The sequence below is a fragment of the Condylostylus longicornis genome, unplaced genomic scaffold (assembly GCF_029603195.1).
Source record: "Condylostylus longicornis isolate FDR11 unplaced genomic scaffold, ASM2960319v2 ptg000001l, whole genome shotgun sequence".
Lineage (NCBI taxonomy): Eukaryota > Metazoa > Arthropoda > Insecta > Diptera > Dolichopodidae > Condylostylus > Condylostylus longicornis.
In genome coordinates this window covers 6679650-6707078 of record NW_026577970.1, presented here as the reverse complement: position 1 = coordinate 6707078, position 27429 = coordinate 6679650, and the positions used below count along the sequence as shown (strand labels likewise).

At 26.0% G+C, this 27429-nt stretch overlaps 1 protein-coding gene across 1 annotated transcript; it reads right to left on the bottom strand.

Annotated features, from left to right (window-relative positions):
• Nucleotides 1-607: 607 nt before the first annotated feature.
• Nucleotides 608-7934, bottom strand: LOC129619134 (probable serine/threonine-protein kinase clkA). Its single transcript, XM_055534229.1, has 6 exons — nucleotides 7792-7934; nucleotides 2236-2483; nucleotides 1504-2157; nucleotides 1384-1461; nucleotides 1173-1275; nucleotides 608-1052 (listed from the first exon to the last, which is right to left on the bottom strand). The coding sequence occupies exons 1-6, from the start codon at nucleotides 7932-7934 to the stop codon at nucleotides 608-610; spliced, it is 1671 nt and encodes a 556-aa protein (XP_055390204.1).
• Between the last annotated feature and the right edge of the window lie 19495 nt (nucleotides 7935-27429).

The following is a 27429-nucleotide window of genomic DNA, read 5'->3' as shown; positions in this document are numbered from 1 at the left end:
AAGTTCAAACTCCTTTGATTCATAAATTGTTCTAAATTCTTTTGCATTTTTATCGCATAATGACAGCGATTTATTTTAGAACAGATTTGCCGGTTAAATAGAGTACAAGAACGTAAATACATAGAAGAGCAGAAATGATGTGTCGATGATGTGATCGATGGATCGGCCATTGTTCCGCTAGCGGAACTAATATTCGAAGCAAGAAATAGTAAGAAGTAGTAAGAAAAGGAATATGTGTGCGTGATTCCAATAATAGCATATCGTATTGAACAAGCAAGTTGTCATAAATAAATCAAACAAAATTTAATGTCACTGACAAAGTTTAGTGAAATGGTTGGGAATTAAAATTAAAAATTTCATCTAAAAATCAAAAATAATTATTTTTTAAATAGTTTCTGCAATACACAATTGAGAAATTGACGCAAGTAAAAAGGAAATTATTAAAATTTAATTAAAAAAATTTATTACTTTCGTTTTACAATAATATCGAACTCTTTTGATTCTTTGGTTACACTACTAATTTATAGATATAATCATTTAAAATACACTTTATACATTTCATAAAATATGTGAACCACACATTATATACATATTTAAAAAATCAGACTCATAAGACACCACTTTTAGAGAGAGCGTATATTACACAATTTGTTCCGGATGGACATCGTATAACAATGTCACGGTGTGCTGTAGCCAAATTTTTATTTGTTAAATTAGGATCACTACGGATATCATCACCTGATCCTTTTAGAAAACCTGTGTCAACTGGTATTGGATAAAATCTTGTCGTTGGTTTTAATGTTGTTGTAATTGGTTTTTTAATATTTTTCGTAAATTTTACATTCAATGGTATATCATTATTTCCAACTCTATTTTTAGAATTATTGCCACTAGATAAAATTTGATTTTGTGATGATTCATTTACATCGAATGGTCTTTTTTTATCAGCTAATAATAAAGAATTTGATGTAAATTGATCGATTGCTGGTGCATTTTCAATGTTGCTTGTATAAGTATTGGAATTATCATTTCGAGTACTTCTACGGGTGTTACTATTCGTATTACCATTTTTAAATCCGAACAGGTTATTATTATTATTATTATTATTACCATTGTTGTTATTATTATTGTTATTATTATTAGTATTTCCATGTAAAGAATTTAAAAGAAACTGGAATTTTTGAGGAACGTCATTAAAATTTAAACCATTTTGATTTGCGTTATTGTTTGCATTATTAACAGTGCTGCCACTGTTACCATTACTAACAGCATTGCCTTTGAAACTGTTATTGTTATTGTTTCTATTATTATTATTTCTATTATTATTATTATTGTTGAAAGTAACATTTTCATCATCATCATCATTATTATTGTTAGATGCACTTGGTCTAAAATTTTGGCCACGATTTGAATTATTATTAGTATTACCGAAATTCCGAATGTTACCGTTATTATTTATTTCTAAATCATCATTATTTAAATTATTATTATTTGCAGGATTACCAAGAGTAACTTGTATATTTGGATTAATATTATCGTTATTAAAACCATTACTAGATTGTCCATTACTAATTGCTCCATTAAAAGGTGGATTATTTTGTCTAATATCTATATTAGAAGATGGTGGATTGTAGTTGTATCCAACTTGTAGTTGAGGACCGGCATTATTTGGATAGCTAAATCCATTACCAGCAATATTACCATTAGGCTGATTATTGATTTGTTGTGGAATTTCATTAGGGCTATAATTATACCCATTGTTACCATTGTTATTTGGTGCATAGTTATATCCATTGTTCACGTTATTATTAGGTCTATAATTATATCCATTATTTCCATTATTAGGTCTATAATTATATCCATTGTTTCCATTATTATTTCTATTCGGTTGAAGTGCAGAGGCACTCAATTGACTTTGACTACCTTGTCTTCCTCTATTTACAAATGATCCATCGTTTATTGAATCAACATTGTCATCATCATCACCATCTCTTTGATTATTTCCAGTTGTGACAGTTCGACGACCATTAAAAAATTGACCAGTACCACTTCCAATTATATCATCATTAGTTTTATTACCTCCATTTCCAGGTCTATTTGGAAAATTTCCGAGTGCAAATGATCTTCCAAGTTTAATTCCGTAATTATGATTGTGTACTAGAATTTTTTAAATTGTCACTAATTCAAGTCAAGAATTGTACATTTATTTTTTAAATAAAAAAATTTTTCACTTACTAAATTCAACGTATGGATATACTTTTTCTGGATCAGCACCATCATCGCTACCAGAGTTTCCATTTCCATTATTTCCTGTACTTGATGATAATAGATTCAAAGGATTTGATAAATGAAATATATTCGAAAGAGCCGATCCTAATGAGCCAATTGAATGACCATTATGAAAATTAAGCGACAATGTTGTTAATAAAATCCAAAATGTTATTTCTTTCATGTTGCACGACTGAAATTCAACTGACAAATGTCTACAAAATTATATTATAAACTATTTTATATGTGGCTTTTGGTAAATTACAAATAAAAATAAAAATTATACTATAAAAATTTTATAAATTTGAAGATACAAATTTGTAAAATGCACCAAATATTTCAAGGTTAAAAACTAATAAATACCAACTTGCATAATATTTAATTATACACAAATTTTGAATGAAAGTTATAAAAAGGTGGAAATAATATCGAATAGCAAAAAAGGTAAAAACTTTAAAATTTCAAACTTTTTTCTTTTTACTAAGATAGAGAAAAAAAAACATTGTGAAAGAAATTTGGTACGAGGTATAACAATTTCTTTGATATTTTTAAGAAAACACCAGAGACACTGGTTTCAATATTGAGGGTTATATTTACGCGAATTATTTGAAATATATAAAAATGAATAGATGACATGGTCAAAAGAACAAGTTAAATCAGGAAAATTAAATGCAATTAACCACCATTTATTTGGACGCTCTACTAACATTGCTACAGAAATTTTAAGAAATTATTGAGGATTTGCTTTTTGCGTTGCACTTTACGCATCGCAATCTATCATTTCTAATGTCATTACACGTACTGCATATATTCAATTGAATTCATTAGTTGAATTTATAAGTTCATAAATTATAATATTTTCTTAGCAGAAAAATCGTTCATTATGACAACAATAATTTTAAAATTCAATTTGTTAAATTTACTCTAAAATCATCAAGTTAGCATTAAACATGTGGTAAAAACTTTTGTACTACTTGTAAGACGCTTATAAAATATAACGGTATTAAAAGTTTTGGATTCATCTTAAACAGTACTAGCTTTAAAACTAATACAAAACTTTTAAATCTCTTGCAAAGACTTTCTATACACAACATTTTTGAAGTGAGAGTTTGTATAACGGGCAGGCCTATATGCCCTTAATCATAACTGTAGGTTAGAATACAGATCGAATTTACGATTAACTGCATTAATGAGTAGCACGTTTACATGTGGTAGTAAAATGTTTTACATTTGAAATTCAGTGTGAAAACATATCTTTGTTCCATTTTCCAATTTAATTATGTTAAAATTTTAATTGCATGCAGTTGTAGAGAGTTTTTACTCGTGAAACTGTTAAAAATTTGTTTAATTAAGTAAGATCCAATAGCTTTATTCCTATAAATTGTTTAAGACTGAATTGAAAAATGCGATTTTGATAAAGTGAGCACTGAGACTAGCGAACACTCGTAACAGAAAGGTCGTAATTGTTAACGCTTCAAGTTTCAATTATTTTAAGTCCGAATCAAAAGTTATTTTAGTTGTTTAATTAATCTAGATCTTCAGCACATGAAATACATTTGCAAAAACTTTCAAATAATCCTCGTAAATTATAATGATCTAAAATACATTTTTTAACTTTCTGTTTTCATTGTAACTCTTAAGATAAATTAACTTTAAATTTTTTTGTTTTCCTATTTTTTTTAACGCCATCTCCAATATTAATGACGGATCATAGTTTATTTGATACTGTTTTTTTTTGTAAGACTCCACTATAAAGCTTTTTTTAATAGATTTTAAAGATTTTTATACCTGATCTACGATAGTAATTTGAAAAAGCTTTTACTCTTACTTTTTTTTTCATCTATTTTGTATCGCCTAAAAAGTTTACAATTTTTATATGCGGTTACAAAATGACTCATCCCATGTAAAAAGGTATATGTTTGGTATAAGGTGTACATATGTAATAAATTTGATTAATGGTTAATGGATTAAATTCGACTAACATGTACAAGTTTTATGATGCCATATAGTTAAAATAACCGGTTATTAATTTTAGTAATGTGTAAGTAAAGTAAAAAAAATTTGTTTTTTTTTATAGATGTGCATAGGCAGATTCATTTATTTCACGGTTTTTTATTGGAATTAAGATCCAATGTAAAAGACATTGTCATTATTATTGTAAATGGTTACATTTTTTTTTTCATTCATTCAAAACTAAAATTTGATATTAGCCTAGTTTTCTATTTTTTGTTTTATTACTAATAAAACACGTGCAGAATGAACTCGTTTACTATATCAAGTATAAAGATCAATAACACTAGTTCGTAAAAAATAGATACATTGGACGATCTTCTCGATTGAAATAGGTTTAATATTTAATAAAAAATAATTCATTTAATTATTGTTGATATTTTTGGATGAGTTATAAATTAATTTTCCAGTATTTTACACAATTTTATATAAAAACTATGTGATGCGATCAGCGTATATACGACATTAAATCAGTAAAAGTGTTCAAACTACAATTCAAACACGTACTTTAAATTCTAATAAAGTATTTGTTTCTTTGACAAGCAATATTCAAACAATTAATTTCAATCCATAATTTGGATCCAAATGTTAGATCGACTGTAGGTAAAAGTTTGATTTTCCAATAATGTTTATATTTCCGAAAAAGTTCCCTAGTTTGCCTTGAAAATCAGTCTTTGAATATTAAATTTCAAAGAAATCGATTAATTATTTACTCTGTATATAAATGTAAACTCAGCTTCTAAATAAAGTTCTACTGTTGAAATTTAATTTCTTTTCACGCCATTTCGTTAAATGGAGCTCATACATTAGATTTTAAGAAAATTTGTTTGAAAACATGTATGAACTCAATGTAACAAATTGAGATACAAAAGTGTTCACACTGACGCTCCTATAGGAGGGTATTTAGCTAAAAATGACTTGTTTACATTTCTCTACCAGGGAGAAATATATTTCATTTGAAAAATCAACATGTGGAATTTGGTGCTATTCACATAACCCATCTTATTGTGTGTAATATGGTCTGTAAAAATGTCTGTAAAATTTTTGTAAGAAAGCAAACAAAGTTTTGTATTGTTTAAAATACTTAAGGAATTAAAACATAAAATTTATCAATAACAAGAAAATAACAAAAGAAATATTGTCGTAATATGCTTTCTATGAATACATACATACATATATACAAACATACAAATATAAACTAAACTACATTAATAATTCTGTTTTCTGTATTTGAAACGTAATAAAAAAAAAAATAATAATTTTGCAATAAAACAAAAAACCGGTCATTCATACTAGTTATTTTTTTTTCTCGTCTATTGTGAATTTGTTCAAAAATTATTTTATCGTGCCGTGTACAATAATTTATTGCAATAATCAACAATAGTGTTTTTTCATATTTGATGAGTTTGCTTCATCTATCAAATTATTAATTTTTAAAATACATAGGCAGCTTTAATTATGACTTCTTATTGATTCGGAATCAAAAGTTCAACATAATGTAAAAAGTTCAAAAAATGTTGGATATTATACACATTTGTACATGTGCGTGATTTTTCTAACAATCTTTAATGAAAACGAGAAATTCAGCATGAAAACAAACAATAAATTTAGTTGAAATAATGCGGAATTTGTGAAATACGCTTATAATGATTATTTAAAAATTAACTATTAAGGTACCATATATGGGAACGCTCAAAACTAAAACTGTTATAATTTGCAGGTCAAATAAGGTAAAGATGCTTATTGTAATATTATCTTAGGGGAAAAAATGATTAGTTGCATAACAAATTTAGACAAACTCAAAACAATTTTAGTAACTCATAATTTTAATAAGTTAGATATTTCTGGAAATAAAGCCATCAAATAAAAAATTCTCCATAGAGTGAATGTGACTAAAACAAACTTGGTTAAAATTAATTTTGTGACCCAAAAAGTTACTTAAAAAAAAACCCATAATTAATGACACAATTTTAACGCATTAAATTAATTTTTTCTTTAATTTTTAATTGGATAGATTCAAATTTAGGTAATTTACACGTGGCATGTAGGGTTTACTGTAGTTGCATTAAAAATTCTGAGAAACATTCTATACGGGGAGAAATGCAACTTGCAATAACATCTTACTTCCTGCTTCATAATTTTTATTTTCGTGAGAAGAAACATTATTAGAAAACGAACAAAGCGAGGAAATATTAGATTGTTAAAAAAGGGAAAAGACATAGGACACAATGAAGAGCTGGTTCAAACGAAACCATAAATTGAGAGCAATAAAATAATAAATTAAAATGAAAATAAAGGATGAGCTTAAAAATGGACTTTTATGGAAAAATATAATTAATATTACTGTGTTATTTCTATTTTATTTTGAACTGTTTCGAATGCACTCTCACGACAATTATGTGAAATACACTTATTTATTAAACTAGCTATAGTTGTAAATTAGAAGACTGCGTAAAAAAAATATACATATATAATCTAAGTCAGCAAGACTTCTTCCTGGATGGATAACGTTCTTTTTAGTTATAAATTGCTTGAGACTCGTAATATTGCCGCAGACAATATACATAGGCTTTTGGTAATGTTATATGTAAATTAATTTCCAAATTATTTTGTTCTAACAAAACTGTAGATGAGAATAGTTTTCTTCCGTGGCTCATAAAACCAGCCTTACTTATATAGTTTTTGGAAAATTTTAAACTGACTTGCTTAAGTTTATTGTGTTCAGCCGAAATGTATGCAATTTTTTTAAATATTTTTTTTATTCTCTTTTCTGAACCCATTTTCTTTTTTCAATTCGGTGACTGCGTGGTTTAATAAAACTTTTAAAAACGTGATTGACACAAACTGTATTTAAGTGTATGAGCAATATTTATGTATTAAGCATCATATATTCTTTTTTAATACAGGTGTTAAAAATCATCGAAAGACAAAGATCCAATCACTTCTAAAACTATTCAAACTGATTAACCATTAGTTTCTTGTGTCTATATTGAGTGAAGGAAGGCATTAAAGTGCTATCATAGCACTTTAGGCTAAATCGTGATGTCTCGATATTTACATAAAGTGAGAGGTCTTGACTTGCTGTTCCAAACGCGCTTTATGTTTTATGGCACAGTTTCCACTATAATACAATGGACCTTGTTCTTGAAAGTTTGTATATGTTTTATGTGTATAGGTTTTATAATATGGTTATATATCAACACCTTATTGTATGTTGCCAATCTGGAGTTACGACTTAGGAGTCAATAGTTTTTTCTATGTTTGTTTTTTAATTCTATTCTTTTCTTTTTTATATGTTTTTTCCATCCAAAGTCATATCTGGGCATTTCGCTGTGTTTTGGATTGATATTTCAATCTCCATATATATTCAATTGTGGCGGGCTTACTAAATTTTTGTTTGTGAAACTTACACGTACAGATTTATTTTCATGTGGTTTTATTTTCCATTTATTCGTCCATTTACTTAAATTGTTACTTGCCTCATATAATTTTTTTTAGATTCTTCAACACTACATCCTACTGCCAATATTGATGTATTCCGCAAATGTTGTCACAGCTACGTCCTCTAAATCTGGTAAATCACTTATATAAAGCACATGTAGTATAGGATGCAGAATACTGTCGTGAGGCACAACAGCTCTGATTTCCCTAAGCATGGAATACTACTCGTCCTGTTTAATTCGAAAAAGTCTGTAAAATACTATACAATAAATATAATTCAAGTAACTCTACGAATTGCAAAGGTATCATTTTCTTAAGTTTAAATAATAAACCATAGTGCCAAAACCTTATCAAACGATTTGAAAACATCTAGGAATATTGTCGAACATAAGTACAATAAAATAAAATCACTATAATTCGTTTAATCGCTAAATTTTTTTGATTTTTTAAAAACAGAACGTCAATGTGGAAAAATTAAAAATTTTGATTTAAAATTAAATTTTTAAAGTATACAATTTGGTTTTTTGTTAAATTTATTTAAAAAATTTTCTATTAAATATTTAATTTCTAACATTCACTCTTCATTATCATTCTACATTTATAATTAAATTATTAGAAAGTATTATGTACAATTGTAAATTTCGTTCAGATTCATTTGTTATATCTCTTGTATATATTATTATTATAGAATTATCATATTAAAATATTGCAAAATTATTTACATAATTTATGTATGTAAATTTTAGAAAATTTTATTACTTATATTTATTATTCAAATTAAAAAATATACCTACATACTCGTATATACATATTTATTTTCGTATGTTTACATATGAATTAGCTTAAATACGTGTACTTAAAATAAATTGCGATGGTTGCGCCTACACCAAATGAAAATTTTGGTATATGAAAAAAAAGAAAAATTATTTAATTGTGTGTTGCATGCATAAAAACGAATAAATTTCGTAGAGAAGTGAAATGAATGCATTTTAAATTTTGGAACAAATTTACGATATTATTAAAATATTGAATTTTTATATTAAAATCAGAATGAAATTTAAATTTTCTGGTTTTTATATAATTTTGATATTTGGTCAAGGCATAAACCGTATTGACTTAACTCTTTTTTCTGTTTATTCTTACAACATGAAAGTGTACAATTAATAAAAATTGTGAAGTGAACTGCAAATATGAGAAGACATAATAATTGATATTAAATATTTCACTTTAAAGAAATTTTTCCAAAATGCTCAGAAAAATATAAAAAAATATATCAGTGGCGGTCTTTACAATATGTTAAAAAAATTTGATGTGGTCGGCACATAACTGCAGTTTAAATCTTTCTGAATAAAAATTTCGATTGCATTAATCTGCTTAGTAGAGGTTTCGGACATTTATTTTCCTCAAGCTTGTCAGTTTGTATCGTTGACAAAGTGAAACTTAAATACATATTTAGTTTCAAGAAATCTTATTAATTTATTACTCTCAGTGTCGTCAAAATGTGAAACATATAGCTGTAGGGAAGATAGAGTCTCTTACAAGGTTCATATCTAGTACCTTAAACCTTTATGGCTTTATTTTGGAAAATATAACCGTTAGAGTAAGGAGGTGGGTCGAGTGAAATTGTTAATAAAATGAAGTTGGTATAAAAAATTTCAACTATTCCATTTTTCTCATCCCAAATTTTATTTTGAATTTGGAACTTATTTACTAATTCATAACGTGGGAGTCAATTTCTGATAATAATTTCTTAGTTCTTCATTCCGATACGTACGGTATAACTAATACGTCTTTGAAAATTCGAAAAAATGAGATCTGTTTGTTAGAAGCAACACTTCTGCAATCAAATAATTACTGAAATCACCGTAAAACACTAACGAAATACCGGAAATTTTCACACATACATAATTTTTTTAAAATTATGTATGTGTGAAATATGTATGTGTTAATTATCTATAACGTTATAAAATTTGTCTTCAATCAATTTATTCTATCGGTATAATAAGACTTTATTGAAATTTTTATTAGGTTAAGTGGTCCATTTTGTATAAAAATATTGTGTATTCATGCATGTGTATACAAAAACTTCAAAATATACTCAACTATATACATACATACATTTATGTTATACCGTAACGTAACATAAAACAAGTAATTTTAATATTAATTATAAATTCCCTTCACGTTTACACAGAAAAAAAAATATCAAAAAATGAATCTTTATGTTTGTACCCCCAAATTAACCAGTTTCATCAAAAATTTTATACCAATTCAAGATAAAAAAAAAAAAAATTGGAAAAGGAAAGCATTACTTTTCTTTTCAAATAAATTCGTTTTGTTTTTTGTTTCTTTCCCGCAAAAAATAAAAAATTTTCCATTTATTTTTCTCTTTAACGAGTTTTGCTTTTTAAAGATTTTCATGATTCTATTCTGTTACAGTTACATTTTACCTGATGTATATTTAATATCTTGCACATTTTCCATGCCGATTCGAAAAATAATATGAGAAGGAAAAGGACAACAATAATAATAGAAGAAAAAAAGAACGTAAAATAACGTGAAAATGTCACTCTAATTTTTCTTATCATATTAGCAGTTTCACTTAATTTGTTCGGAGTAAAAAAAAAAATGAAAGGTTTGTTTTTTTTTCTTGCTCTTTTTTTTAATTCACAGCCAATCAAGAGAATATAAGGAAAAATTTCATCTGGTACCTGTTCAAAATTATACTCGCTATGCGAGAGAAAGAGTGATGTGAAAATGTTTTATTTTCTTTTCATATTATAATTTTTTTTTTTTTTCGTTGGCACCTTAAGACTTTTTCTATAGTTTTAACCTGTCATGAATACAAATTGATGATATCAGAGTATTTTTTTTTTCTTGTTTTTTCAAATTTAAATTATTTAGTGAAACCAATGTAATGGTATTGAAAATATATTAGGAAGAAAATAAGTTTATTTTTTATTGATGCCTGAAGATGGTCCGGTTGTTAGAGATTCTGCGACAGCTATAATAAGTCCCTTGCAATGTCTAAATTATCAGAAGGTAATAACGTTGTTAAATGCAAAAATCATTGTTATCCTTTCAAAGTAGCTTGAAAATGTTCAAACAAAATACAATTTTTACAGTTTTACATATTACAGAAAACAATAATTTGAAAACTAACTTCCAAAATTAGATGAAGATAGGCAAATGTGGTGAATTTAGAAATTTATATTAATTATACAAGTATTGGGGACACCCGAAATGGGGCAGTGATTTAATAATATTCTAGTTATTCTAGTAATACTGAAGCGATTTACATTTTATCGGTTGTCTAGCTTGAATCAGGATTTACCCATTTGTTATAGGGGATTTACCCATCTCATCTACTCATTACAAGTCGCTAAGACTCATCTCCTGTTGTAGGCGATATTAGTCTTGTATATCTATTATAAATTTATTTTAAATTTCAAATATTTAACATGCAAATTCTAACAAGCAACTAATATGAACTAATTGGGAAATTTTGACATTGCGGTTTTTTATTACTTCATTCTATTTACAATTTCAAATCAATCAATTGAATTTTTATAACTGTTAAAAAACAAAAAATAAAAAAAAAAAATCTCACACTAAATTTAAACTAATTCTCGAGAATGTGCCAACTTTTTAATTAAAATAAATATCTAACAACTTTTTAGATCAAAGTGAATACATAAATTGAAGTAAATAAAAAAAAAAACAAAAATTATGTATAGATAAAAGTTGAAGGACATACACTGGTATGTAGGTATGTTTATAATAATTTAGTAATACAGAGAGAAAGGAGGAACATTTATGTAAATTTATTTTAATTATATTTAGGGTAGTGGTTTAAGTTACTTTGGAAAAACTTTTAAATTTTAGCAAAAAATTTTACACGCCATTGATAGTGTGCTAAACATAAGTATGTATATTTAGAATAAACCAATTTTGTTTGGTATAAATGTGAATCAAAAGTTGCTGTATCCTTGATTGGGTTCGGGTTATAGCAGTAGTTATGCGGGTCATAATAATTATTATATTATAATTTGGGTATATGACGTGATTCTTTGATGGGGATAGTAACATAGCGTGGAAGAGAAGCTTCAAGATCCGGTTTTCTTGTCATAAAATATAGACCAATAGTTGAGAATTTGTATTTTATTATAAATATTTAAATTTGCTTATAAACATTACATTCATGGGAGAATATATTAAGTTACTAGTCCGTTGCAATTCATCTCGAACTCAACTATGAACGTTATCGAGCGCGTTGAGTGGGGTAACATTGTTTTCCAGGATATTAGCAATGCTTTTGATACGATTTGCATTGGGAAATTTCGTTAAAGATTTCTGTTTCCAAAATGTTTCGTTAAAGTTTTATCTTATTTGCCAAATAAGTAATGATAGGTGTCTTTTCTTCCACATTTTTTGACTTTGAGCTTTTGCGTTCTTGATTTTGAGCAATTTAATTACTCATATAGTGTTTATTCATTAGATATTTCGGTATTGCTATTGCTCCAGGTCAATTGAGTTGATCCATTATTTTCATTATGTTACTAATTACAAAAGAAATGAGTCAACAGTTAGAAAGCGTTCTCTTATATGCGATATTTTTTGTTTTTTTTTTCCATTAAAAACTATCAAATAACATCTACTTCTTTAGCAAATTTTCAATTTTTCTAACTATATTTAATTATTATTATCGTTTAATCTTTAATTAAATGAAAATAATATTTCATCTAGTTTTGTGCAATGATTGTGTCAAATTAAAAAAAAAAAACAAATAAACTACACATTGGACTTTCATACTTCCACAAATACTATAAAACTGAATAAAATGAATTTCCCTTGGCACATAATTTCGTTTTCATCCTGTTTGCTACCCAATATTATTAAATATGACATACATACATTTAAACATGAATTTGTATTTTCAATATTATGTACGTATATGTATGTATATATGTATACATATTATAAATTCATAAGTTAGACTTGTATTGGTTGCAAAATGGTTACTATAAATAGAGTAGCTGAAAAAGAAGATTTTTTTTTTTTAAATTTTATTCTCTCATTTTTTTTGTCTTTAATTTTAACAGTACTTTTTTTTTCTTTTTACTTTAAAAGCTTATATGTATATGTTTGAGTTTATTATTATGTATTAGAGAAGTTGTCATTTTCATATTATTATGGACACATTGTATACTTTTACGGTCCGCCAGCAGGAAATTCACTTTGCAGATTTAACACATTTTGAATAGAAATGAATAAAGTTAACCTTAATAAATATTTCTTTTTTTTGTTGTTCTTCATCTTCCATACAGTACCTTGGCTATTCTATATAGGAATTTCTTATAGCGATCAAAAAATAAAATGAATAGAATAAAAAAATGTGGAAAATTTTTAACATTTGCTCTCAGTTTTATTTGTTTTACTTTCGTAAAATGAAAAAAACAAAAGAAAAAAAATTTTAAATTGAAAAAAAAGATTATTGGATTCACATAACAGGTCGTCTCTAAAGCATACATTAAAAGATGACATGTAATTTTTTTTAATGCACTGTGTATCAACATTGCCATATAATATGAATTGCTGTAAGTATAGATTTTATGTATGTACATAATATCCAATTGTTATATGATTTGCAATGGATTGTGTAGAAGAATTGTAATAGAAAATCTACAAACACATAAAACCCTTGCATAATAGGATTTGAAATAGAATTTAATAATAAAAATATATAGAAGTTTTTTTTTTTTAAATATTTTGATTTGTAAATTGAGATTTCAAAATTTTGGAATCAATATTTTATTGAGTGATTGATGACAGTGCTTTTCAAGTTGTTAATTCAATATTTAAAGCAGTTCAAAAGTGATAATGAAGATCTTCTCAACAATGGTTTAAATTGCGCTATTATCTCCAAATACACGAACAATATTACAATACACGTATAGTGGCAACCATAAGTAGTGGAATATCGAGAGGAAACAAAAAGAATACTAAAACAAGACAGCTGTTGGCACTAGGACCCTCAGCCGAAAAATGAATGCTGAATATGGAACTATGTATAAGTCTTGAATGAGAAATAGGATTCGATATACAGTCATCATAAACAAAGACGGTTACGAGGAAAGATCAAAATTTTGAATGCGAGACATATTGAAGAATTCGAAATAGAGAATTGGAAAACATTAATAAATGTAGCAATAATTTCTATTAAGAATTTCGAATTCACATTTGAGACGGAGAAAAATTGAGTTCCTGGATATATTAATAAAAAATGAAAAATGGGTAAAATCGGACTCAGTATTATTATAGGAGGAAAATCAGTACATAAAAATATGGTATGAAAATATTGGATCCATATAACATTTTGGATGGCGGTTTTTAACTCTATGACCAATAGGATGTTCACTGCCTATTAACTTAAATACTAAGCTTAATGTTTTGGATATTAAGAGTTGGTTAATTTTACTTTGTTTTAATAGGAGAAAATGATTTTTCTTAAAATTGCGTATGTCGTATTGTTTTTATTTGTGGACGATATTTTCCATGTTATTCTATTTATCGGAAATGGCGTGGTTAATATGAAAAGAATAAAGTCATTACAATTTTTATTTTTAATTTATTCTTTGAAATCGCTTTTCTTTTGAATACATTCCTTTTAAATTTTTGAATGTCCTTTTGAATTTTCAATGAAAACTTTTCCTCTATCTATTCATTTCAATAATCATCTATAAAAAAAACAAATTTTTAAATGTGGGAGTAATGATTAAGTGAATATTTTTCAAAACTATATCATAAATTTTGTTTTTTTTTTTCCCAATTTCAACTTAATTTTATAATTGCTTTTAGTTTTGTTTTTTAAAAAGTGTGTTGAGAATATTCTTAAAATTTTTAATTTTTACAGAGAACTGCAAATATACTTTTAAAATTTTCATTTCCATTAAAATATGATTTTGTTTTATAAATACGAGTAGATTTTGTATTTTAAAAGTATAAAATAAAATTACACGCGACATCATTTCTAATGGTCTTCGTTTATTATTTTATGAGTGTACTTTACTTACTCGCACCATATTTGGTATGTATATATATAAAGTATATGGTGTATATGGTAATAGTTATTGGGTGGTTGTCAGAGGAATTCATAACATATTTTATCTATTTTTTTTTATTAAATTTCAAAGGAATTTTATTTATGATAGATGAGAGTTTTGTTTTAAGGATGAAATCGTGTAAAAAAAAAACTCTCTCAAGTGAAAAAAGTCATTTTAGTTTTTTTTTTTAATTAATGATTAATTGCTTTTTTTTTCAAATTATTTGCAAAAACACTGTATATAGGGCTTCAACCGCAATTCCTTTTATATTAAGGACATTTTTTTCTAATTTGATTTTTTTAATCAAGGATTTACTTTTTAAAGATTATTCCATGCAATCTATATTAATGTATAGAATGTATAGTTGATTATGATTTAATCTTTACGCTATTTTGGAATTTCAAAATAAAATAAAGGTTTTTTTTTTTTTGTAAATTAGGATTATTATAATCTGATGATATTATCGTATTTCAGAAAGATTTAATTAAGAATGGATTTTTATTTAAAATCAACCAATTCCTTATAATTACTCATTTGGCGTTCACTTCTCTGTTGGTTTTGGAAAGTGAGTGTTTAAAAAAATTATGTGATGCTTCAACAAAATTATAACTAATTACTCAGAATGACTAATTATACCAAAAAGATTATATCTATTTGAGATCATTAAGAATTGCACATAGATTTTCGGATTGCTATTGGATTCGAGTACGAAATTAATAATTAAGACTTATGTTTAAGAGCTTTACCTCATCTTATTTCTGTATAAGTTTGTAAAATTTGGTTAAAGTACATTTTGAATTGAATCAATTTTATGAAATTAAAAATTTAAAAGTGAAAATTATTGTTGTCATTGATATCTTTAAGTTTGGTGTAATTTTAAAGTTGTTTAAAACGTAAAATTTTAACTTAAATAACTGACACGTGCAATCCAAAATTATTGCTCGATTATCACTCTGATCTACAATTTCTTATTTATATAAACGTTCCTTTTAATGTTATATAATATTCCAATTGTATGATACTTCTTGTTAGTATACCACCTAGTATAAGGATATTCTTACCGTATGTATACTAAGAGAGTCTCGTATAGCCATAAAATTATTGTATCCCTTGGAAACAGAATAGAAACGTGTGCTTTAGCTGTTCTAATAAACTTAAAATTCTAAAAAATTTGTATCTTCATCTGTTTCGTAAGCGATAGGTTATTGATTATTGCTGTGTGACAGTCGACATCATAGAATATGCTGCTATACAAGGAAACGGACACAATAGTATTACTAACGTTAAAAAAAATTTAAAGTGAAAAAAAAAAAACCTGTTTTAAAATTTTTAGTTCGCTTCTATTTATTTTGTTGTTTCAAGATTTTTTGTTGTTTTTAGAGAAACCCCCGTACAAAATAGAACAAATTGGAGAGAAGGAATGCGAAAAGTTTTTAATGGTTTTTTGTCCTTTTTTTTATGATTTTCCGGATCTATTTTATATTTTTTTGCTCTTTTTTTTGTAATTTGATTTATTTGTAAAGTGAAACTTTAGGTCGGTTGATTCGATTTGCAAAAGTTAGGTTTATTTGACAGGAACATAAAAGTTAAAAATTATATTGATATACTTGAATACTCGTATATATACATAAAATTTTTATATATAATGCAACTACACAGGATGATTCGTTAATATTGCCATATACCATCGTTTGCGATATCAAAAATATATAAAATTTTTATTTAGAACAGGGTACAATATATGAAATTTAGAATATTATATAATGAAACTGTTATACACCCATTTGGGAATATAAAATTCGTTCCAAGAGAGATAAAAGCTTCAAACAAGAAGCTTTTGGAGGGCTAATACGGAACTTTCACATAAAATATCATCCTGTCTTGTATTTGATCTACTTTCGGAATGACAATCAATCCAAATGTAAAAAAAATGAAATATTCCTCTTCCAGCTTTCTTCATCCCAATAATGTTTTAGGAAAATTCTTGGAATTTCAAAATTTTCTCTGAACGGAAGTTATACCGTTGTAGAAAGTTTTTCGAAATTACACCCTTTCCCGGAACCGAATTGACACCTAGTTCCAATTAAGAGTTTACTGATGTTTAGTGCGCACATTAATAGCATTATGATAAAGAAATTATGAATGGATCACTTTGTAAATAAGCGACTAAAAATGTGTACACATACATAGATGTACGGCAGTGTAATATTTTTTTAATTCATTTGAAAAAGTTTTTTAATTATTTTTCTTTTAACCATTATTTTTTTTTTTCGTTGCCATTTCATAGCTCTGCCATTTTATTATTGTTATTACACTATTATTGAGATTTTGCAATGTCAATTTAACGCATGAAGAAGTCCTCTTGGTCTTTTACATTTTTACTATTTTGCAATTTTTGTTTTATGCTGTATGATTTGGCGCATCAGTAAATTTAACAGGGGTAAGTAAGTAAGGTGCCCTACAAATATTATATATAGTAAAAAAAAAAAAAATATAAAAACTATTCAGCTGAGTTATCACCTACAGGATTAATTTTTACTCAAATTTTAATTCTTTTTGTTTCTTTTTTATTTAATATTGTTTTATGGATGGTTGAATTATCCTTCAGAAATATTGCTAAAAAAAAAAAACATAAATTGTAACAATTTTCATTCGGAAGTTATTTTAATTACAATGAGATCATGTAAATTGTTTTTTTGATTTTTATTTTTTGTTGAAAAAGCAATACTTTTCCGGATGTTTTTTGTTTTTATAATAAAAAATATTTTATTTTATTGTATTATAAGGCTTAATATTTCGGTAATTTATTTTAAATACCTACTGTGTTCCCATATAAGTGTGAAGATTTTTGATTAGTAGCAAAAATTATTTGCAGATCACACCAATTGGCTTGTAAAGTGCCATATTTCCTTTATGCCACTAAAAATTTTTTTTTTATTTGAAATATTCTCGTTTATGTTAATATTTACGATATACTAAAATTATTTCGTAATATTTACGATATATTCAAAATTTATATATACGAGTATATAGATATATTCAAAATTTTATTCATCAATTTCTTTCGGGGAACGTTGTTTTGCCGTTTTTTGTTAGAGCCAGTTGTCCTTTATGGAGAATTCGAACAACTTCAAGTTGATGGGGCTTTTCGATGTCCGTCATCACAGTACGGATTATTGTCAAAATGAGCCGATGACTAGGATTTTGCGAGCTGTCAATTCTAACTTTGGTTATTTTGACCTTGGTATTGGAACAATTGCTTTGAGGTCTAAAATTTCTGGGAATTTAAAATGTGTCTAATATGGGTCAGATATCAGTAATATTGAGACTGAATTTTTTTTTATTTTTTCAATTTATTTTTTGTTTTAAGTTTTACGAAACTTAATCCAAAATATTTTTTTTTTAAGTGTCTCATACTAATAAACTTTAACCTTTACTAACTCTCCACCCTTTCCTTTTCCTCATAAGATGATGACGATTTTGCTAAGCAACCTGATTACTTAATTTTTATGCGTTTTAATAAAGATTGTTTTAGTTCTTTTGTGCCAAAATTAATTGGTATGGTAATTAATGCTTGGTCTAAACAATTCGCTCTAATTAAAAATATAAAATACAGTAAAATATGTCGAAAATATTGCATAACTTAAGGATGACAATAAAAATTGAGAAAAGTATTAACATAAAGGTCAGTTTCGACACCTAAATAGGTGATTTCAATTAAGATATAATTCTATTTTTTGTCGGTAAAGTATTACGTATTATGTTTTTGATCTTATATAAATTTCGATAGTTTTAAGTTTTAAAAAAAAAATTAAAAGTCGAAATTTGGAATATTATCAATTTTTAGAGGCGATAACTTTGAAACGAAGTCAAAAAAGTTCTTCTAAATGAATGGTTTTTGAATGTCCAGAAGGTATTAAAAATTTTAATAATTAGAACAAATTTGAATAATTAGAAATTTTCTTCTAATATTTTTTCCAATGGCTGTACAAGTTTTATGAGCAAATACATGGACGTGCATAAGGTCAAAAAAGTTATTTATTTCGACACAATTTTAATACTGACACTTATTTAAATTTTTATATTTAATCAGCAATATTGTATATTCATATATAGACCATATTGTTCCTATACTGATAAACTCGAAAATCCTCAAACTTAAATAAGTCGTTCGAGTCTTGTAACAATATTTGCGTAGATCTAAGCTCTTTTATTCGGACAACGGCTCGTGTATTGTTGTATGCAACACTATAGAAATCTCTGAGTTTTCTAAGATTCCGTAAGAGTGTATGCCTTAAATGGTTTAGCTTAAAACATTCTTTTGAAAAATTCTTAAAATTACAATTATGCATTTTCGTGTATTTGTCATTGTTGGAACGATATAATATCAAAAATATTCTAATATAATATGAGAGAACAAAAAATTTTCCTAAAATAAAAATCAACTAATTTTTCATTTTTAATAAACCAACTGAAAAGTCTCTTGCTTGCTTGCTTGCTTGCTTTTATTGATACTTAAAGTGGTACTAAAATGCACATTTTATTTTTTCTTTATTGTATTTAAAATTTTCGCTCCGATAGTGAGTGAACCAATTTTCAACATAAAAGAAGAATAATGGTTGGTTTCATTAAAAATTGTTCTTTTTATTTATAGTTTAGAATATTGAAAAATATAAAATGATTGATTTAAATAAGCATTTTCTTTTATTAAAATTCTATGGAAAATAAAAAGTGTGGTTATGGTTCGTTATTCATAACATATTATTGTGAATTATTTATTATGTTGACGCAACAATATGTGTTCTAACTTAAGCAAATTGAAATTTATTGTGAATGTCACTTTTAGATATGCACATTTTTAATGTAGTAGCGTATGTAAATGTGTATATATATTTTAATTGGTATTATTTTTATGTTTGGAATTAATTTTTTTTTCTATATTATTGAATGAAATTTTAGTTTAAAAAAATTGTATTGACAGTGTGTTATTGACTCCTGTAAGGCTCTTATATCGTTTTTAGTTTTGAGTATATGAAATTCAAGTGAGTGAATGTTGAAAATATAAAGATCTATTTTAAATATTATAAATATTTTATGTTTGAGGAAATTTATTAATAAAATCTTTTTGAATTTAAATTTGTTTTTATTTTGAAAGAAATTTGAATTTTAGTAATGTCAACATATTCCTTAGAAATTTAAGTACAAACGGACTTGCCCAAAATACAATAGCTTGCCTAAATAATTCTCCAAACCTTGAAATAAAATTAAGGATTCTTAAATTTTAATTGTGATTAATTGAAAATAAGTCAATTATTAAATTTGGTTAATTTTAAAATCGGCAACTATATAAATACAAAATTCGTGTGCAGGCGACAATATAAGAATATTTCAAGTTTAGAAATGTCATATGCGTACTACCAGCATGATAAATCAGCAGTGCATAAAGATTTGTGAGCGAAATATTAACTAAGTTATTGCACAATTATGATTTTGATTCTTTAGTCCTCTTGTTTCTTTGTTATTGCGGTATTAAATTTGATCACCATGCTCTTAAATCTTTCATTACAATATTTTGAAATTATTATGGCATTTACAATCTTCTATATTAACTAAAAAGTTAATATCAATAAATTGTCAAAATATACTTCAAAATTTTAACAATTCTTGAAATTTTTTTTTCGTATGTGGTTAAACAACTAGTTAAAGCTGTTCCAATTCTGTTCATTTTACTTTTTTGTCATCTTTTTGTTTTTTCATTAAATTCTGATTAGTCTTGCAAGAAAACTTGTTGAAGATTTTATTGAAAACATAATACATATATAAAATACTTTCATACATAATACATAAAGCATTATAGAATATTGAATATTCATAAAATCGAGGTACTTGAGGCACAAGGAAAATTTGAATTTTTTTCTTTTTTTTTTTTTCTTTCCATATCATTTCCTCTTTAATCGTTTTTTGAATGAATTCCCTTTGCAAAAATTTTTTTTTTTGAACAACTTCATATTTTAAACAATATGTATGTGTATATGTATTTAATAAATGCATATTAATATTTAAGTGCATGTAAAAATTTTGAAAAATGAGCAACATTGAATATTGAAAATGCAATTTTGCATAAGTGTTAGCAATAAAACAGAATTTTCTTGTAGAAAAACAGGAAAGTTGAATAAAAAAAAAACAAGAAGTAAAATTATTATTCAACTTCATTGGAAATTCAAAAGGATGTAAGTTGTTTTATGTTGGGGACCAATAGTTTAAAACTGTCATATAATAAAAATTTACGATATGAGATTTTTGGTTTGAAAGTCTACTACATATGTACAACACTAATATCGTAATTTTTGCATACTTTCAGGTTTTAGAAGGAAATTAAAAAAATTTGTAACAAATTGTGATATTTTTTCGGTAGAATGGGGTCATTTAGAACATTCAATTGTAAATGTTGTAACAAGAAGGATTTTTCATTTACTTATTGACTTTCACTGACATTTGGCGGAGTTTCAAGTTGCCTAATATTAAAATTTAACTTATTTTTGAATTTTGAGAGGTAACTGTCTCAAAAAGGAAATAAATCATTTATATTAATACCTGGACGTTAGAGAAATTTCAAATTGAATTTTCTGCGTCGGCAGAGTTAAAAATATGTTTCTGGTTTTGCTACAATAATTACATAAAAATGACTTGGAGGGGTTATAACTTTTAGATGGGGTGGACAGGGGTAAATTTTTTTCTACGGAAATCAGTTTCTAATAAAAAATTTTGTATATATATCTCAGTTTTTTATCTATAAGTCTGTAGAAATTTTGCAACCATGTCCACGGACAGACGGATGGATGGACATACGGATGGACGGACAGACGGACGAACAGAGTGAGACCAATAAGCCCTTTTTTGCAAATTTTTTTTCAAAAAGTGCTAAAAAATTATAATGATAATTTAATGCAAAAATTTTAAAAATATTTATCACAGATACAAAGCATCACTTATTCGAGATTGGTTCGTGCTTGCAATATTACAACTTATATTTATAACTATTTATTTATAACTAGGACAAACCCTTATGGCGTAATCTAACATGCGTAAGACACTATTATTTTCTTCTTATTTCGAAACCCTAAGGGATAACCCTATAAGTAATGTTTTTTCACTTTTTCTCTTAACTATGCTAGTTAACACTTTGAGAGAAAATAATAAATCAGAAATTAAGCTGTTATATAAGCTGTTAAATATGATTTTCAAGCGTTCCTTAGTTTTACAAAATGTGTTTTAAAATTTTATTTTAATGCAAAAGTTTTCATTTTAAATTAGAAACTTTTTTAATTTAATTTAGAATAGTTGTAGGTACTTTATATTCTTACTGATTTCTTTAATAACAGAGGTCGTATTCCTTTATCAAATGTCATATTTATTTTAATAATAATTTTTTGTTTTAAGAGTAATTTACATTAATATTATATAACAATTCATTAGGAACACAGAATTTACACAATATTAAAAATATTAGAGAAAGAAATTAAAAAACAAAAAGTGTATATAATAATTAAAAATTTAAAGAGCAAATTTCTTTTGCTTAATGTACGTATAACAATTGGTTAATGAGGAAGGGGGGGGGGTTGGGGAAGGGGGGGCAGCTATTTAGTTAAGGACAACAAACGACTAACACATTTATACGTTTTAGTTTTTTCTTATTTTCTTTGTAAGCTCATTAAATTTTATCAAAAAAATGTTCTGTATATACCATTTAAGAAGTCCTTTTTGCATAAAGAATTTGCGGTTTGCCCAAAAATGTCTTGCAAGTTATATAATAGAAGACCATTCAAAAGCAACAGTATTACTTAAAATTAAAAACAAAAAAAAACACTTTTAAAACAAAAAAGATAAGTAAATGTCAAGTTAAAATACAAGAATAGTAACAGTAAAAAAAAAGTTTAGATATTGTAGATTTACCAGAGAAGCCTTTTTGTTTTAAACAAAAATTATTTTTTAAAATTACACTACCATCAATATAAATGAGTTGAGTTTTTAAGGTTGTGGGATGAGCAAATAAACCTTAACTAATAAAGGTAAAATTTTAGTACCTTTTAGTACATTTGCTCATGTAAAATTTAAAGTCTCAAGTTACTCATTATTTTTTATTTGTAATCTTATTAATTTTTCTAAAATTGAAGATTTTAAGGATTTTCTTTGAAATAAAAATTTGTTAAAATAATAGTTATTACCATTATTGTTAATGTAGTTTAAAATTATTTTCCATAAGGATTAAAATATGGTTGTCCCTATAATGTCGTTTAGTGCATATCTACGTGTTGTGATTCAATTAGCAATATTGTTATTGATACTCAAATTAAAAAAGTTTTTTTTTATATATTTTAAAGCTGGTAATTTTATTTTAGACCATACGTGCGTACACCTAAAAATAGAGTATAGTGAATTTAAGTTGTCCATTTTGTGAATAATTTTTTTTAGCTATTATATTTATGGCTTCATTACTTGATATGAGTTCATTTCAATAAAATTTTTGAAAATAGAAATTTATAAATTTCGTTGCTCTATATCAGGACGAATTTTACGCAGATAATCGTCCTCGTTTTGTTGTTCTATATCTGTATTGTCTTTTTAATATTGATGCTGTTAAAGTAACAGCAACTGCTGATTAACTCTTGTTGTTGGTTATTGTGTTAAAGCTTTGCTATTTGTTATTCTTATTGCCTTGTGGAAGAATGGGGGATTATGAGGGGCTCAAAAGCAAAGTGACTTCCACGGCATAACCAATGATCGGCCGAATAAGTTTTTTTTTGGGGAATCCATTTTCTTTTAAATTTTTTGCATTATCGCATCGCGTGCTTCATTGTCCCGAAAATATTTTTAAACTCGATGAAGTATATGTATAGTAGTGTTCTATACACTATTGATTATTCCGCGACGATTCAAAACTTATTTGCCAAAATCGACACAACTCCGATCAGGTCAGAACCCGGAGAACTAAAAATTTAAATTACTGTGTAAAATATTTTTATTAAAATTTTAAGCCTGCCTGTACAATAGACATTTAAGCTTATTTAATTGGTCGTTCAGGTAGTTAATCACAAGTCAATAACCCTGCAAATTATATTTATTCTTCATTGGGACCATGTTCTGGGCCTATATCTGATATCCTTTGGCAGAATTATCCTTTGAAAAATGCAATTTATTTAGTTTTTCGCCTTAAAGTATGCAAAAGAAAAGACAAATTTTAATTGTAAGTATTTAAAATTTTATTTTGTTCTAAAAAATCTCCTAAAAAACGACAATAGAAATTCAAATAAAGGAATTAAAAGGACATAACATTAACACAATCAAAAAAAAAGGAAGAAAAATAAAAAAGACAGAATTACAGAGAAAATAAATAAGTTTTCTTAATTTCTTTTAAGAAATTCAAAAGAATTTTAATGTGAAAAGTGCAAGAATTAAAATTAAAACTTAAAAACATTTTAACAACAAATGAAATGAAATTCCATCAGAAGAGACAAAAAAACAAAGAAAAAAAAATTTCTTTTCTCCTCATTTATTGTATAGTTGTATACAAAAGTAAATATTTTTAAATATGTGTCTATGTGTGTGTGGATAAATGCTAATAGGAAAAATTATGTAGCGAAAATTGACAGAAGTAAAAAAGAAAAAAATACAGCCATCATTCAGAGTAACACCAAAGAAACCAAATGAAAAAAGGATAACAAAAAAAAAATGGAAGGATTATTCTTATGGTTTGACTTTGCATTTCTTCTTTTCTTACAAATTTCATCTGCTTCTGTTTCTTTCTCCACTTAATATGGAATTTTTTGTGTGTCATTATCGCATTGGGAAGTGTCAAAATATAAAACAAATTATTTGAGGAACGTTTTATTTGCGTGTTTAACTCTAAAAGTTTCAAAATAAAAAAAAAAAACTTGATAGCTCATTTTAGGCTGGAATTACGTAATTATTTTAAGAGTGAAAATAAATGTAAAGTAAAAATAAAGTGAACATTTTATAGTAAACACTTTTTCAACTTAATTTAAGTGTGTTAAAATACAAGAAAGAATTAAAATGAGAAAAGTTTGAAGGTTTTAAATAAATAGAAATTTCATTAAAAAATGCCAAATAAAAATTATTGCATATTAAAAATATTAGAACTTGATTTTTGTTTTTAAATTCTTTTCCTCAGCCTATCTTCCTTAAAACGCTTAAACTTTTAAAAATGTTTATATTTATAGTGTAGCCTTAGTGTCTGAAACTGAAATTTTTAGTTGATGGATAAGTTTATGATCAAAAATTTTCACAGAAAATTGTAAACCATTAGAATGAAAATGTTAAGATTAGAAACTCTGAATAATCAGGGTGGAATATGATTTTAATTATTTTTCAATTTATTCCGAAGATGGTGTTCTTATTCTTAAATATGCCCAATTAACTACCTTAATTGAGCATATTTGGATATCGAAATCTGAATTTCTCAAATAATATTTGCGGATTTTAAATTTAATTTTTGCTATCTTAAAGCTAAAAAAATTTCACAAGATTTTTCAAAATTTCTTTGGTTCTTAGTAGAGGTTCGTTTTCTGGAATCCGATTTTTTGGAATTCAACATACGATAGATATTGAATTCCAAAAAAAAAAATAAATAATTATTTTCAGAGATACTAATTGCATATCACACTCATCAATTATACCATCTATATAGTTTAAAAACATGTAGTGTAATTTTTGTAAGAATTAAAATAAATAATGTCGCCCGAGTTTTTACTTTATTGCTAACATATAATTAATTCAAATGACATGCTCTTATCCGAAACCCTTTAAATAAAACGAAAACTATCGTGTTTTATAATTTTAATGTCATAGAGTAAAAAATGAGAAAAAAGGGAAAGTGTGTAAGCAGATAAATGACTTTTGCAATTACTTGGAAGTTGGTATGGAGTTTCTTTGATGAAGTAATTTATATTCGTACTTTACGTCTTTTCTGAAATTTATTACTGCTGTCAAGTCTATTAAATAGTATGTGCAGTATACCCAACCAGAAATTTTCGTCCACATTTCGAGTGTAGGAGCGGCGTAGTGTTAAAAAAATTCTTGAAATTCTACGTTTCTAAATGGGAACTCTTTGTGTTAACAAATACGTTAACAACGACGTTTAGCAAATTTTCTGCTAAAACACTATTATATTAAAAGTCAAGTAGGCACAATTTAGTCATAAGCAAGTTTGTACCTTTTCTTTAAACTCGGAAGATTAATTTATCCTGCTAAGGTTATTGAATTGTCGATAGTCACATTGTCTTACAATATATTGGGAATTTTATTTTCAAGTAAAACTACTTTATTTATTTTTAGGATTTGGTTTAAGTTCTTATGATTCATATGCTTCTTAAATCATATTTTTAAAAATAAATATTTTTTGTAAGAGAATAACAAAATACATATTTTTTTTTCAAAAATAATTTCTCTGTAAATTATGTGTTTGTTTGTTATAATAATAATTTTCTTTAATTTTTACAAAATTTTACAATTAAATTTTTTGAATTTTAAGCAATTGTATGTACATAATGTATAAATATTTTAATTTTATATTTGCTCAGTAACTTACATGAAATAAAGACATTGTCATATTGCATAAGACAGGGCTGGGGAAAAAGTTTATACGTACGGGCACGAAAATAAATTTTTAGAAAGAATTTGATTTGTTTCTTTGTGTGGGTTGTTTGGCTCGTTCTTACTATTAAGAATAGACTTTGTGATCTGCTTCAGAAGTATTTGTAAATTTGGCGAATGCAGGAAGGGAGCGAGTTAATGCAGCAAGGAGCGAAGGGAGTGTATTAATTCTATTTTAATTTTAGCACGTAATGAGTCAAATGACAAGAAGTCGATATTTGAAATTTTCACGAAATTTCAAATTCCGATTACAGGCTTCTTTGAATCAAACTTATTTAAAATATTGTAACATTATAGGCACTCATAATTTCTTCCATCATTTCTACCATCAATTGGCAAGAGGGAAGCCACCTCTTATAATCAATTGGTTAGAGGCGGCATTCAACCGGCTTTAACCTACATTTAATATCCGGATTTAACTATTATTCTAAATTTTATATCTGGATTATATAATGTATCCGGATGTCAACTTGACTTGTTTGGGAAATACAATATTATTTTGTTGAATAAATTTGTTGCATTAGATCTGCAATTAAGTGTTTGACTTAATTTAATTTTTTTTGTAAGTATAATTTTCTATATATTTATTTTAACAATCACATGCAATGCCGCCCCTAAAAATATGCAATATTATTTGATATCAAGAGAATTATTTTCATACAGAATAATTATCATTTCTACGCTTTCAGAAACATGGCTATCATTGAAATGTGCTTTTTTACAAAACCGTTAGTTTGATCAACTATAATATTCTTTTGTTTTATGGTGTTTGTGTGCCACAATGGGTACTCAAAATTAAACTTTTTTCCAACACCAGTTTAAAATATCCCTTTTTCCTTCATTCAGTTCAATAAAAGTTAAATTTCTTTTCTTCTTTTTTTTTCTTGTTATTTGTACAGTCTTATGGGTTAAAGAAAAGTTACTTTTTGCCTAAGTC